The sequence below is a fragment of the Nelusetta ayraudi genome, unplaced genomic scaffold (assembly GCF_046127955.1).
Source record: "Nelusetta ayraudi isolate G7.1 ecotype Tasmania unplaced genomic scaffold, CSIRO-AGI_Nayr_v1 ptg000004l, whole genome shotgun sequence".
Lineage (NCBI taxonomy): Eukaryota > Metazoa > Chordata > Actinopteri > Tetraodontiformes > Monacanthidae > Nelusetta > Nelusetta ayraudi.
In genome coordinates this window covers 4,550,297-4,566,016 of record NW_027466054.1, presented here as the reverse complement: position 1 = coordinate 4,566,016, position 15,720 = coordinate 4,550,297, and the positions used below count along the sequence as shown (strand labels likewise).

The 15,720-nt window shown below is 44.3% G+C and overlaps 1 protein-coding gene across 2 annotated transcripts in view; it reads right to left on the bottom strand.

Annotated features, from left to right (window-relative positions):
• dlc1 (DLC1 Rho GTPase activating protein) overlaps positions 1-15,720 on the bottom strand; it is a 79,121-nt gene that overhangs the window by 40,915 nt on the left and 22,486 nt on the right. The window contains exon 4 of one of the 2 annotated variants that reach the window (XM_076045279.1): positions 15,685-15,718. In XM_076045279.1, the coding sequence (XP_075901394.1) occupies positions 15,685-15,718 (34 nt within the window). Of the gene's footprint in view, positions 1-5,573; positions 5,707-15,684; positions 15,719-15,720 lie in introns of those variants that run through there. The other variant, XM_076045289.1, reaches the window with a different exon arrangement.

The following is a 15,720-nucleotide window of genomic DNA, read 5'->3' as shown; positions in this document are numbered from 1 at the left end:
CAGTAAAGAGGCCGTAGCAGTAATCCTGATCAAGCTGTAACCTTTATTCCTTCTTCTGTGTGTGTTTAGATACAGGTTCATAAAACACTGGGTGTGAAGCAACACTTTGAGGAAAAGGGAGGCTAAGGTGGAAAAAGGGGGGACAAAGACGTCTCCGACTCGTAACCCCCATCATGCCTAATCAAGCTTGACTGTAATCTCATAGTGCATGTGCATGCACGCACATAGACACACACTTTCTTACACAGTTAAAAAAAAAAAAAAGCCTATACAACCTTTTAGGTATGCTCTGACTCACTAACGCTCACTCTGTCTCACACCCACCCACCCACACACACACACACACACACACACACACACACAGTTTTATGACTCTTTCATTAGGCAGAGTGTGGCACGCTTCCCTCATGAGACACACGTGCACTCTCAGAAACTGGCGCTCAGATGACGGGAGACTCTGTTCTTGGCCTAGTTTCCTTCTCCTCCTCATGACAAGGACGGGACGCTGGCAGCCAGGCAGACAGTGGAGCTGTTCATCTGCCTCGATAAAATAATAAAGAGGCCGCTATTTATAGGCGCACAATTCGAACGGCTTGACCCAAATGTGGGGGCACATTAAATTGTCTCGCTCGTGCGAGCGAAGAGGAGGCTGCGTGCGGTATCACAAGATGCTCGAGCGAATGAATCATAGCGAGCAAATAAGTTTTGGGGAAAACATCGACAAGAAAAGGGAGGGTGGGTGCTCACAGGGACAAATGTGTCTGTAGAAAAAGGAACAGAAATGTTTCAAGAGAATCGACGGTGGAGAGATTTGTCACTCCCAACATGCTGATTGATACAGTGAACGTTCAGAACAGCTCACATTCATATGCTTAAAAAGTCCAGTGTGTAAAATTTGGTTTAATTTATGATTTTTATATTGGTAGAAGCTGAACATACTGCCCATAAATACATTAATAAAAGTGTATAGTCACAGTACAATAAAAGTAATTTGCTTTTCCTACCCTCAGAAAGGTTCTCATATATATAAGAATATGCATAGAATAAATGAATTTGCAAGAATAAACAATATAAAAGAATATACATAGAGCAGTAAGGGTCTTGCTCCTACTTAGCTGCCACCTTGAAGCCCAGTATTCAGCCGGTGCCCTAAATATGAAACACGCTGTCATCCGGGCTTCCTTAAAAATATTACACACTAGACCTTTAAAAGCAACTGCAGGCAAGTGAGTCTGAGTCTTGCAGTCTGATTGCAATAGTTGTGTTAAAAAAAACAGGGAGCATATGTCCATATGAGCCATGGCTCACCTTCCAGGCTAAATCCCTGATTAACCCCTGATAGAAGCGTCCACTGTGGGGCAGAAAGTGTCTCGTTGCAGCTAATTTGCTACATGGTTCCCTGCTGCGCATCTCATTCAGGGAGACTTCTGCTGATGTCACAGCGGTGCGCCCTTTCCCCACTTCCTCCTTTGCCGTCCCTGAGGCGTGAAATAGCCCCGTCGGGTCCCTGTAGAGTCCTGCAAAGGGGCCACAATAGGCCTGAAACATCTGTCTGTTTAACAGTAGGCAAGGTTTGGAGAAAATCCGGAACACGGCTGTGGGCCTCCCACTGGCTCACCTTTAAGCCCGACACAAAAGCCTGGATGCCACTTAACAATGGCATGTTCATGCAGGTGGAGAGCCACAGAGTCACAAACAGCACATTTTAAGTCTTTCTATGCAAGAGGACAGTTTATAAAGTTTCTTGCAGGTTATAAATTAAACTGCAAGAACACTTCCAACCTTATACTAAAATACATTGGGAACTGGCCATGAAACAGCTTCAGCTTTTCCATGAGAAGGAGAACCTTCCCTCTCTGTTCCTACACTTGGTTGGTGGGATGTTACCGTGAACTTCCTCTTCATCCTCTAGGAACGTTTGAGGAGGACATGCTCTTCATCGGCGTAGGATGAGTCGTCTCTTCTGATTGCCAGAAATGTTTGTCAGTTCCTTTTTATATGTTTCTGTCAAAATGTTATCTTAATAATGGAGATTTTTGGTTTGTTGACATTTTCTCATTCCCACTGATTTTGTTATTACTTACTGTTCATTTATTTGAGTTTATCTTTGATATTATGAATCCAATTTTTTTTCATAGCGTGCATGTTTAGACACTTCATTCTGTTCCAATTTTATAAAGTGAAAGCATGATCTTTGTAGTCACCGGCGGCTGCTGTCCAATTTTCGTCACATTATAATTAATCATCAACTTTTTTGTTGCACATCGTCACAAGTTTAAATCAGTTCTGTGCTAATGTTTGTCACATCATTACCATTTCTAAACACAAAACGTTGTGCTTTTTCTTAATAAACTAACATAATAATGTTTTAAGAAAATGGAAGGTACAGCTCTGAGATGCTGATTACTCACTTTGGCCAGATGGCTCCACGCTTGCTTGCACGGATTTGTATTTACGATACTTTACAAATTTAACATTTAAGCAGCTGATGACGTGACATCATCATGAAAATTCAATAATAGTGTAGCGTCACATAAATTTGGCAAGCTTTCACATGTTCACACTCATACATCAATTCTTTGGACTTGGATCAGAGGCAAAGACACGTTGATTAGATAAAAGTTCAGTACATCTGAGCTCTCTGATGCTGAGCCAAGAACAAATTAATCCAACTGATAGGGATATTACCTTTGCCTCACGTCTCAAATAGACCAGACTGACTGACGATCTCTGGATGTTAGGTAACAGAGTTAGAATTAGTTAATGGTAAATATTGGGGCAAGAGGAATTAAGGGACCACTTTCAATTGATACGATCCATGGTTAGATCGCATGATTTAATGAAAGTGTTGCGTAATTAAGCTACCTAACATTGTCACCAGAGGAAAAATGTTTGCTATTTCGGAGGCAGGATTGTCAAGATGCATGAGGAAATAAGGGAGAGTGAAAATTATTTATGAGCCGAGGGAGGTTGTCATAATTCTGGCTAGATATACTATACACTCTGTACTGTGCTGTATCCTTGAATGCAACAGCTCACCTATCGCCATTGTTTATTTTTGTTTTCTTTAAGCCTGATGAATATAATGGTTAAAATGCTTGGTAGAAAATGGTTGTAAACATGCAACAACATTAAGTTCATGCTGTGTATGTAGCGCAATGGGCAATTAATAAAAACTTGCTCATCACAATCAAATGTAGACTCTTGCAGGTTTCGATTGCTCTCAAAAACCACTGGTCATCTATGACTTTATTAACTTTATTGTGAATTGGATTAAGCTATTTTCATTTATAAAGTTGAAATTTATTAATATGATGTTCTTCTCAATGAGCATCAAAAGGTTTTTCGGACTTGCAGAAATGCAGCATGTGAGTTTTTGCGATACTCGTAAAAAAACAAACTCAAAAATTGAGCAGAAGGCACAACAGAGCATTAGTTTTCAATTATGTTTTCATGTCCAGTTTCCAGAAGTCTAAATTAAAATTCTAAGAGCCGTAATCACCAGTTTGACCCGCAAAGCCACACTGTGCAGCCTCAGTGCTACAGTATCTGTTTCTGTCAAGGTTTTCATCGCCTCAGGGCCAGGATCAGGAAAAAAAAGTCCTCTTAAGTCTTTGGCCTCTTTAGTTCCATGTATAAATCTCAGTTGCCTAAAGAAGCGCTTTCTTGGACGGCTCGGAGTTAAGAGGCCTTGTGGGGACAATAGGCAGCAAAAACAGCAATCTCTCTCTCTGGCGACATCTCCAATAAGGCAACAAGCATGGAGGCCGTGAGTGACAACTGGGCTCGTCAGGGGGAAAATGCTTTTGCTGACAGCTATAAACATTCTTGTAAATGATGCATTCATGGGGCCGTCAAGGGTGGGAAATTTCAGGATTCTATGAGTTCTGTGTGACGGCGTTCAGATATTGGATGGATTTTTTTTTAAATTTGAGAAAATTTGGAAAAGTGTTTTGGGGAGTTTAGGCTGTTTAGCACCAGAACGCATGTTCTCACAAAGAATTAAAACCACAAACAAGACATATCTGATGCATTGTGGATCTATTCCACATATCCATCTGATAAAAAGCCCATAGAGAGCAGAGTTGATTGGTTACACAACCAAGTGCAACATCAAACCCATATATGGAGTTGGGTTGGCCAAATGGATGAACAAGACATCAGAGGCGAAATTCTGGATGATCCAGCAGCTGCGTCAGGGTATGATTGCATTTAGGTACAACAAAAAAGGATTTCTTTTTTAAAAAGCAAATATGACTCCGCGCAATTAAAGATTTCTCCCGCACTTTTGTTTTTGGTTGTGGCTTCTTCTCAAGTGGGTCACGCATTACGGGAAGGAACGCCGTTTTGATCTTCAAAGCGACTCAAAATGCTGTTAAACTGCTGCGAGGGCTCCGCGCAAATGGCTGCAAATGGGAGAAGAGCGTGTTGTGGAGTCAGACTGTTTAGCAGATTAAGACAATTGGAGCGGCCTCTGTGAGTTCAGGCTCCGCGCAAAAAAAAAAAAAAAAAATAGTAGGTGAGCCACCCACAGGCCTCGCCTCGCAGCACAGTGCGTTCGTGTTGTCCTGATGGTTCACCGACATGCATTTCCAGTAAAACCCATCTCAAAAGTTGGGCGGGGGAGGGGTGAGAAAGAGACAGCGTATCGGAGGGGGGGAACTGTAACGAGATCCCGTCGTAAGTCTTCCACCTGGACTCTCTTTTTTTTCTTCCCCTCCCCCACTTTCATGTGGGACGGTGAGCGATGCGGCGTTCATCACCCGCCCTGCTCTCGGCCTCCGCGGCGAGGTCGGGGGTCACAGGATGCTGACCTCTGGATTGCGTTGACTTCTTTGAAAAGCGGCGCTGCGGCACCTGCGCCAACTTGGGCGAGCGCCGAGGTTTTTCAAACACGACGCGGGCGGGCCCCTCGACCTCTCGAGGAGGAATCCCGACTCTTCTCGAAAAGACACTTTGAAGCGCCCTCGCGCCGTCGGCTGACATACCTCGACGTTCATCTCGACGAATCCGCCTTCTTTTTGCTCTGGAACGACGGAGGGGCCGTCTCTATTATTTAAAAGCGAGGAGCGAGGGGAGCTGAGAGTCTGTTCTGATGCGCTCAGCCCCGCCATTTCATTAGTTATACATGTGAGAAAAGACAGCCTTCAAAAAAGAAAAAAGAAGCGAGGCAGGAAGCAGGTGGGGGACGGGATTTTGCTCCAAGCTGACGCAAACACACACACACACGCAAACAAACGGACCTGCAGACGCATAAGGGGATAGTTTTGATGTGACAACGCTGAAAAACAGACCGAGGACTGTTTGAACTAGTCGCAAGCTGGTTCCCTTGAATCACAGCATCCACAGCACCGATTTAGAACGCACCATCTTGTTCTGTTTTATCACTGTTCGCCGTACAGAAAAGCCTTGCAGCCTCCGCCTCCTCCTCCTCCTCCTCCCCCTCATCCTCATCCTCTGCGAGACAATGACATTGCAGTTTTGAATGAGCGGCGTAACACTTGCTAACAGGGCGCTGCGGTGCGCCAAATGTGGCTACACCCTCACGCTTAGAACCAAACCTCGTCACTCACCTGCCAGTCGACTTTCCCCGGCCGTCTTGCTGAGTGCGTCCAGGGCTCTGGAGGTGGACGACCTGATGTGGTCACTCAAGGACCTCTGCAGCAGCAGCAGCCTCATCGAGCGAGACATGTCGGCGAGTCCTCCGCCCGTGACAGACTCCTAAATGATCCCGCTGAACTGGCAGATGAATAACTGCTCTCTTTATTTTTTTTGTTTCTTTTCTTTTGTTGCAATATCTAATCTCGCCTAGTCTAGCTCCTGCCTCTTCCTCCTCCTCGCAGTCTGGACCGTGCACTCCCGTGTCGCTGCGGCAAGCTCTGATGCAGTTACTGCCGGGACGCATCCAGCTGGCGCTGCAATGCCTTCATATTCTATTCTGCCAGTGTATGCGCGTGTGCGCCCGCGAGTGCGTGTGTGTAAGTGTGAGTAAGTGTTTTTTCTTCCTGCAACACACTCTCGCTGAGTGCCTCGGAGTCTGAGGCTGAGCATCTCTCCCCGTCTCCGCTTATCCATCCCACGTCGTCTCTCACCTCTCCTCCGCCTCACCTGCTCCCTCCCTTCACATCCGCTCAATTCACACTTTGCTCCGCCACAGCGAGACACGTAGCATCAAGGCCAGTTATATAATCAGATGCATAGGCGGTCTACCTGTTACGATGAGCCAGCTGTCCTTGGGCAAAAGGACTCAGGAATTCAAACCAGCCTGCAAAATATGAACTCACAGGGCGATTGTATGAGGTGTTTTGTCAACACAAATAGTTAATCAGCCAATCACATGGCAGCAACTCAATGCATTTAGTCATGTAGATGTGGTGAAGACGAGCTGCAAAGTTTAAAGCCAGCGAGCGACTGTGAACGTGGCAAGGCTGCTGGTGCCAGACGGGCTGCAGGTCTGAGTGTTTCGCCAACTGCTGATCTACTGGGATTTTCACAACATCATAACCGCACAATTTTGGAGGATTTACATAGAAAAGAGAAAATATCCAAGTGAGCAGCAGTCGTGTGGGGGAAAATGCCTGTTGGTGTCGGGGGTGAGAGGAGAATGGACAGACTGGCTGGAGACAATAGAGAGGCAATGGGAACTCAAATAACCACTGGTGAGAACCGAGGTCTGCAGAATAACATCTCTAAAATATACTACACACACCGGCCACTTTGTTTGGTACCTGGTCCTGTAATTCCAAAGTCATTCACACCTTTTAGGAAATACATAGTGAAGGAATGTTGGGCGATTTCCCAAAAAGGGGGATAAATTCTAGGATTAAAACATGTGGTCAAAGGTACGTTCTCCACCCAAGAAACCTCTTAGCAAGCACAGAATCACATTCCTTAGCCATTCAGCCATGGGAAAGAGTGCCACACATGACCTGAATTTTATTGTGCATTACGAGTGAACTTTAAGTACAAAGTGTGCCAAGGACCATAAGAGAACCTCTCAGTGGTGGCCAGTGAGAGGTTGTCCTTCCGTCCCACCTCCCCCTCTGATCCCTATCCCCACAGACAGTAACGTACTTGGCGCGGCTATGAGTTATCACGCGTCTTTAACATGCACTGGGTACTACAACGGGGCCAACGATGACATGTGTGTCTTGTAGTTACCGCGCTGCGCTCCCGCCGAGCACGAGCACGAGAACTGCCATAGCTGTTGAGAAATGGTCTGTCGCGAACCTTACGTAATGTGATGTGGAATCCATTACCTAAGATTCTGCTAAGTTGATCGGATAACACAGATTTAAATTCGATTAAGCCAGTTGAACTCTCTGGAGGAATGAAATGGGGCTTACGTAACACTGTGAATTGTTTTATGTAAAATCAGCAGAAATACTGTCGAAAAACACAATCGTGATGTTGCTTGGGGCAGGCGGGCGGGCGGGCGAGGGGGGTGGCGGGACGCTGCTCAGCTGAGGCTAATTGCTTGTGAAGGTCTTACGGATGCTTCTCACCATCTGTTTTGAATTAAGGATGAACAATGTTAGAACTAAAAGAGTACATGTACATGTAGTACAGGTCTGTATTTTTTCATTCTGGACAGCAGTAGAGCGGTGCTGCAGGATTAATTGTCAAAAAAAAAACAAACACAGAATATTGAGCTTTCTGTTTATAGCCTCCAGCAAATAGCTCAGTTTTGAGCTCTCTGCTCGAAGTGATGCTTCGTTGGATCTTCCACAGGTTTGGAAGGGGAACATAAACAAGGCAGCTGCAAGTGGACCTCATGGGGCTGAATGAACACCAACTGTGTAATGTGTGCTATGTGTAACTGGGAAGTGAACTTTACTCATTTCTGTGGAGTTCATTGACAGACTGGAGACACATTAGAAAACAATGGTAAAAATGAATTGAGCAAAATATGGAACCTTTTAGAGCAAGGAATGCAGGTAAGTATTGCCAGCGGCTTCTACAAAATTAGACATGCTCCCTAGAAGTTTTACAGTGGACACCAAATCTCGTACAAAAGTAAAATGTTCTGAAGTTGCTTCGGGCCCTGCAACACAATCGAATGCTACACTCTGGGTCCGCTGGATGACTTCATGAACAACACAGGCGCTCACGTGTGTCACATGTTTTCGAGACGATGCCAACACATACAACATGCTGTAGCAGCGTAGCAATACACTCTGGACCCAAGCGTGTGAGCCCAGGCGTGTATGTGTGAGTGTAGCAACTGTGGCTGTGGATCAACTATCATCACATTCCACCTTAAGCTGACGAGGAAAAGTCAAACAATCGCGCCGGACGCTCTAGCAAGTGAGCGTAATGTATCCAGCTCGGGCTTATTGCACTCCGCTGATAGCATTGTGCACGTCACGGCCAATTGATTTTACGGTGCCCTGCAGTTTGCTGAGACTGATAAGGATGGATTCCTGCGTCTTTTCCCTTTTCGCAGCTCTTTGAGTCTGCACCACGAGCAGTTGATTGACCCCTTTGACAACATTGCGAACCGATATTAGGCCGAGATCTGGGGAAAACAAACATCCTGTTTAAGTGACAGTTTCTCTTTATCTCCTTGAAAAACACATGCAATCTTTGGCTGCAGTGAATCACATCATGGGCTCCACGCTTGCATGAGTGTTTCTCCAGCAAATGCAAAACGTCCTGTATAAGCCAATGTTCTGACACCAAGAAGAGGAGCTAAAAACAATAGCGCTCTGCTTCCTCAGGAAGGAAAGTTCTGCCAAATGCTGTCAAACAAGTGTGCAAGCAGTGGCCCACAAAGTCTGCATCTACAGCCATACCAGACGAGAGGGTTACCTGCCAGCGCGTTGACCTACAAATAGAGACAAAGGGAGTGAAAAATGAGGGCGGGTTTTGTTCTTGGGGGACTTCAAACGGCAAATGTAAACAGCACGTGAGACTCCATCATCAAAATGCCTTTAAAAAGACAATGTGGCCTGGTCTATTTTTTACTGCGTTGCCAGAAATGTGTCGGAATGCTGAAGCATGTACATGTGGGCGCAGCCCGGGAGCGACTGCAATTGTACGTGCGGCACTTTGAAGTGGCCATCTGCTTGACGACTTACTATTAAACATTAACCCTCCGTTTGTGCCCTACTTTCATGCCGCCTAATATTAGAGCCATCAACATGAACACTCAAACGAGCGCGATTTCTTTGAAAATTTGAAGAATGTCCCGTGTACGTTACAAAACAATTACATCTAATTCTCAAGAATAGTGAGGATGATTGATCGCCGCCTACAACCAGACAATGAAGCAGCCAGGGAGGCGTAGCGCTTGCTGGGAATGATTGATAGGCTCGCTGGCGGCAGTCTGGGCCAGTTCAAAATCTCGTGCTTCATGGAAGAAAAAGTTCTCTACGTTGCCAATGAACAGAAAGTTCAGGCTTTGACAAACAGTCAAGCATATAGAGAAAGTAAAGAAATATAACAAATGATGTGAATTTGTGCAAGAATTTGCATTATTTTACATCCAGAATCCATTGCTGCCACTCTTTCAGAGATCCAGAGTCTCTCCTTGCATACTGTATCTCACTGTTCCATATGGAAAAGACCTGTGACCTACTTTCTACGTTGAAAAAAAGAGTAATTCCAGATTTCAGTGCACAGCAGGAGAAGATCTGAATACAAACATAGCGTAGAGTAAAGCCAAAGCAAGTAATAACAGTAACCTGTCAAAGGTTCCTTTTATTGCATATAGGGGAGGCGTTTGTTGTTGTAACTCTGGGGGTTTAGCAAGTGGACTTCCTGTTGTAAATTCCCCTTCATGCAGTGGTTTCCTTCTCCAACCAGCTGGGAAAATGAATTCCTACAAAAGCCCAGAATGATTCTCATCAAGTCTTAGTCGATTAGATCAGTATAAAAGAAAAGACTCATCTCATATATATGTATATATATATATATATATATATATATATATATATATATATATATATATATATATATATATATATATATATATACATGTATATATATATATATATATATATATATATATATATATACATATATATATATATATATATATATATATATATATATATATACATATATATATATATATATATATATATATATATATATATATATATATATATATGTATATAATTCATAATTTCTACACTCACAGATGGCATGTGTATGAAAATGGCATTGGCTCGCACATGTTACAGTACTCCACACAGGAAGCCAGAGAGTGTGTCAAATGGGAGGGGGGAGTGGAGGGCTGTTTTTCAGGAGAGTTGGTGAGGGTGGGTGTGTGGGGGGGCGCACTGACCGGGGGAGGCCAGGAATGTGACCTTGCACAGGCAAAGAAACTCCTGTACTGTGCGTGGAGGAAAGTGGGATAAGGCAGGCGCAATTAAAGAGCAGGAAGAAGTAGCAGAAACACAAATGTCAGTCAAGGAGCTATTATTGACTGGGCTCCGGGCAAACAGGAGTTTATTACATCTGTCAAAGCATCCCTCACATCTGTGAGGGGTGCACATGGAGAACATGTTACTGCAGGGTATAAATAGTGCACACTACTGCGAACATTCCGTGGAAATCGGCGTTTGTGAAGTGGGAATGCGCTTTGCCAAATTCAAATATTCACATCAGAAGAACAAACGGAGTCACAAACACCAAGCGGACTTCAAGGACTTTGTTATTTACCCTTGTCCTCGAGTACAACGTGGAAAATAATCACCATAACATCATCATCAACTCTTTTTCGGGGCTTAGTTGTGCTTTTCATAAATGAAGTTACCTGCTGTTTATTACAGAGGTGGCGACTGACAGTATTCTCATGTCTCACTATAAATATAGAAACAATAAGTAATGAGGTTGCCTCAGTGGAACATTGAAATGAAAAGGAAAGAATAATGAGGATGCTCACAAGTTTTTCATGTATCTGTATTGTTTAAATGTCCAATACTATAAACCTACCTATAAGTTTGAACTCTCCCTTTGTGACATCACAACCCCCTGGTTTGGGATTGCACCCCCGCAAGAGGTTTGCTCAAGGTTGCACTGGAGTTCAAATTGAAAAGATCATAAACATTTGATATCATTGATTGATGAACATTTGATCTTTGAATACAAGTATTTTTTCTCATTAGATAACCAGAGCAAAAGTAGAAAATAATAAGGAAAGATTGGTAGATCATTACTTTATAGGAACAAATATACACCTCTCCTGTTCACTTCTTTTTTGAAATGAGAGCATGTTGAGTATGCTGTAATACATGTTTGCTTTCAGAAGAAAGCATAAAGCTAACATTTTTGTCACGTTTTGCTCACTTTGCTCACTTTGCTTTTTTTGTAAATTGCATCCTGGCTCTGCCTCTATATTTAGCTGTAGACTTGAAAGTAACAAAAAATTGATGACTGTAAATGTTGAGTTCACTATTTTCCCCAGGAAATTGCTGCCTTGTTGAGCTCAGGTATGATCCAAAAGTTGGCCAGACAAAATAAACTTTTCCAAGGTGTGTTGAACATTTTGATAGCACATACAGGGATCCCCAAAGGTCATCATTTAGAACAGGCCCAATGACACAACAGCAAAATCTCAGAGAAATTTACCAGTACCATCAGCTTTAAATACCAGTAACAAGGATTTGCCACTGGAGTTCCAGTAAAGGGAGAATGGAGTTGAGAGGGGAATCCAGGAAAAAGAGTCACAGACAGACAGACAGACAGAAATAGTGAGAGAAGTTATTCACAGGAACCACCAACGCTCTGGGATCAGCGCCCCTCCCATTCCGGACTCCTGAGGGTGTAAAACCACTTCCTCCTTCTTCCAGTTCTGCTTTCCACCATTGACCCAAGCAACCGCTGTATGTTGGGAGGCCGAGTCCAGGTAAAAGGTCAGTCTGTGACCGTGCCATTGGATGGATGCCTGTCATTGTGTTCTGTTTATATATTCCCACTGGTTTATATTTAGATTGGGGCGGCACAGCACGGTACCGCTGCCCTCCGCTATAGTCAAGGCAACAACAATGAATTTACAAGATATAACCAGGAAACCTGAACTGAGGTGTTGTTCATTGACACTTTGAAAGATAGACAGCCACCAATATCATCAAATTAACACGAATTAGTTGATATTACATATCGTTCCATTCAATAATCTCTCTGTTCTTCCACAGTACGCCCAAATGACTTCCAGCTAGGTTTGAAATTTTAACGTAATGCTCATTCACTTGATAATTTGAAGTAGTTAAGTGATTTAACTATTGTTAGCTCATCACAGTTGTGGGTGTAGCCCAAAAAGCTGTTCAAAAAGCATTGAATGTCAATTTGCAAGCTTCTCATTTAGATTAATTAGACTATTTTCAGAATTCCCTTGATGCATCTTCCTTTTGAATGTGATTTCTTTCTTTAGGTTCTTACACATTATAAGGTTTGATGAGCTATTGTGATATAAACTTGTCTTAACAGTGATCTCAAATCTACAGTCCAGTTCATTAGCTCTGTTGTAGAGACAATTAGAGGGTAGACTCCACAACACCACCAACAGACAGTAAAAGCTTCATGTTATGTCATGTTATGTCACTCCCTGTTACCAAAACACAATTGCTAAGGAGACATTTTATTCCGATGCACAAAGCCGGCGGCATTCACTGCACCTCAGAGGCGATTTACATAACACAAATCCCTATCTTCCGTTAGTATCTTGTCTCTTAAATTGTCCTTCAGTGGGTCTAACCTGTCTCCTTCCTGGAAAAGAGGATGTGGGGGCCACGGGGCGAAGCAAGCTGCATCTGAAGATAAGCACTGGCCACTTTGGAGTCTTGTGCGCATTGTAAAAAATAAAAACACCAACACTGCCTCGTGGCGTTTGCCTAAGTGGCGTGCGTTTTGCTTACTCGTCTGTTCACCTCATATCCCATGGGGACTGTCAGAGGGAATAAATGGACCGGACCAACAGGACGACTGCAGTGGGCTGGCTAATGCAGGCTATACCTCACTCCGCTCAAAGCTGGTGTTGTAAAGTAAAAGCTGTAACTGAGGGATGATTGTGGTGACAGAAATATGGACAGGGAGCGCTAACAAAAGACACCAGATGTCATCTGCATTGTGCCTTCTATAAGGCCTCACGCAGGTGAGATATATATAGTCTTTGTTGCACCGCGAAAACACCAAACACCCCAGTTTATCTTGCATAGGAAGTAGGTTCCATTAACCATTCTTTGGTCTTCCATTAATAATGGATAATTCTCCTTTATCTTTATGAAGCAATGTCAACACAGCTACAGCAAGAAAATAGTTAAATCCCATTTATTTAAATATTTCATGTTTTTTTTGTTTTTTTTAAATCTGTATAACTAACTGGGATGTGGTGTGTCCAACATACTCAGACCCCTCTTAGAGGAAAACAATTCAGTTGCAAATAAATTATTGAATTCTGAATAGTTGAACACGTATTGTGTTGTGTATGTTGTCACTTTAGTGTCTTTAGTGATTGAATTGGCCTGCAGAAAGCAGGCAACATCAGCCACATTCCACAGACATTTTTCTCTCGTCAGCGAATTCCATCTGCAAAGGCCACCACGATGTTCGTCCCTGTTGTCTGATCTCACATCTTTTACCGTGGTGGCTTTGATGTCAGGGTGAGATCCAGTAAAATGGAAGAAATGCAGGATGTCAGTATCATTAACACTTAAAATCATCCACTTTTGATTTCTCTTCTCCCTTGCAATTTTTCCCTTCCAGATCACTGATTTGTGTACGCAGCTCTTAGAAGCACAGATTATCAGAGAAATGATGACGCCGAATTGATTAGTCGCGCACGGAAACAATGTTTCTTTTTTTTATCGTTCAACCCCATTTCAGATCCCATGAACCGCGTCCCAGACCATGGCCGATGGATGATGAAGGCGCTCACACGAATTTGATGCATGACTAACACCATCACCGTCGCTCGGCACGCAGCTCGCTGTTATGTCACTATCTGCATTTCTAGTACGCAAGCGGCCGTGCGGATGGCGTGAAGCCAATGTGTGACCACTTCCTGCTGGTTGGATGTGGACACGCTCTTTGTGAGCCGTGACACTGTCCACTGACTGGCTGTACAGCTGGCGCCACGGGAGGAGTTTGGGGGTCGTCCACTGTGCCGTTAACAGAGCGTGGACCATGGAAACTGCTCGTTGATCCACTGGTGTGTTTCCGTCATTACGGAGGTGATAAAATTAACCATGAATGGGCTGTTCTTTCATGGCGGCGCGGCGGAAGCCTTCGGGGCGCGCTGTGTGATGTAACTCTGTCACAAACGTGTTGTTCCCCCGGGGCTTAAATGGTGGGAGATACAGAGGGGGCTTTGAAGTGTCACAATGAACACTGGGCTTTGTGCTTCGCCACGGCCCCCAAAACTATGCCAGCACCACCCCGCCCCCCATATCCCCTTCGTCGAGTGTCCTGGGTTCCATCACCCAGACCCACGGACGGAGGTTACATAACTTGCTTACAGGAAGTCAAACTGATTTAAACGGAGAAAAATGACCAAAAACTTTTGACCCCTTTGATTTCTGCCAGTTTTCGCCCTCTCTCGGCCCCGAGGGGCATTAGAAATAAAAAAGAAAAGAAGTAGTCATCCTTGTATGTCGCACAAACCGCTGACAGCTTGTGCACGTTTCCCATGAGCGCTTCTCACCAAATGTTGGTAATTAGAGGGGGAGACAGAGCGGTGAGGACTCCCAGTGGGCTCCCAGACAGCGGGGGGCAATATGAAAGCCCCGTCCCCATGTCCAGCCACCTCTCTGGTATTGTTTACCAGCGGTCAGACAACACAGGGGGGTGTTTAATGAACACTGGCCCTCTGCCGGCTGCCTAAAAGTAGGTCCGTCCATCCATAGTTTCCTGGTGACCCGGTGCATTACCAGCAGACTGCTGACAGAGAGGTCGGAGCCAGAATGGAGGGGCCAGTCACAGCAGATTGGGTTTCCTCTCACGATTGATTCATAATAAAACGTGCAAAGTGGCTGACGGTGGACATTGCCAAGCGGTGACACAATACGTCGATACTTTGAAAAGGCTCTCGCTGAAGAAGGTTTGATCATCCTAGCTGCGAAGAAATGCCCTCTGTTCAAAGGAAATGATCGGAGATCAAACTGCACGTATATCTGTATGGACGTACCTCAGTTACACATTCTGTGGATATGCAGTGGATATGTAACTATACCAATGTGCTCCAATAAAAACATTTGAAAGAGAAAGAGAAGAAATGCCAGTACAGGGAAGAAAAAGATGGATGTGCATATTTGAGGAATGTCATACTGAGGCATGAGATGAGGGCAAAAGGTAAATAAACACGGGTCAGGAGACTGGGCCAACAGGCTCGACATCCAGTCTGGCTCTTATCTCTTGAAGACGACTGTCTTGATGCTTGACTAGATGAGTCTGGATGGATCTTATCTGCACTCATATCCAGTGTCTCATGGAGGCAGCGAGCTCGTCCTCCTCCCCCGCGAGACCTCCCTCGCGCTTCCCACGTTGTGAGCGGCAGGCGATGACGTTAATCACCATTTCGACTACAGGCCTTCCGCACGAAGCGACAGCAGATCGTTTTTGGTTTTTTGGGGGGGGTTTTTTGAGTTGCGGAAAAGGACGAAAATATCTGAAACTATATATATCCCAATGACAGTAGGCTGTTTTTTTGAGATTAGAAAAAAAAAGGATTGAGGGCCTTACCTGCTTTCTCCCTCTCTGGAACATCAGAGGAACCCT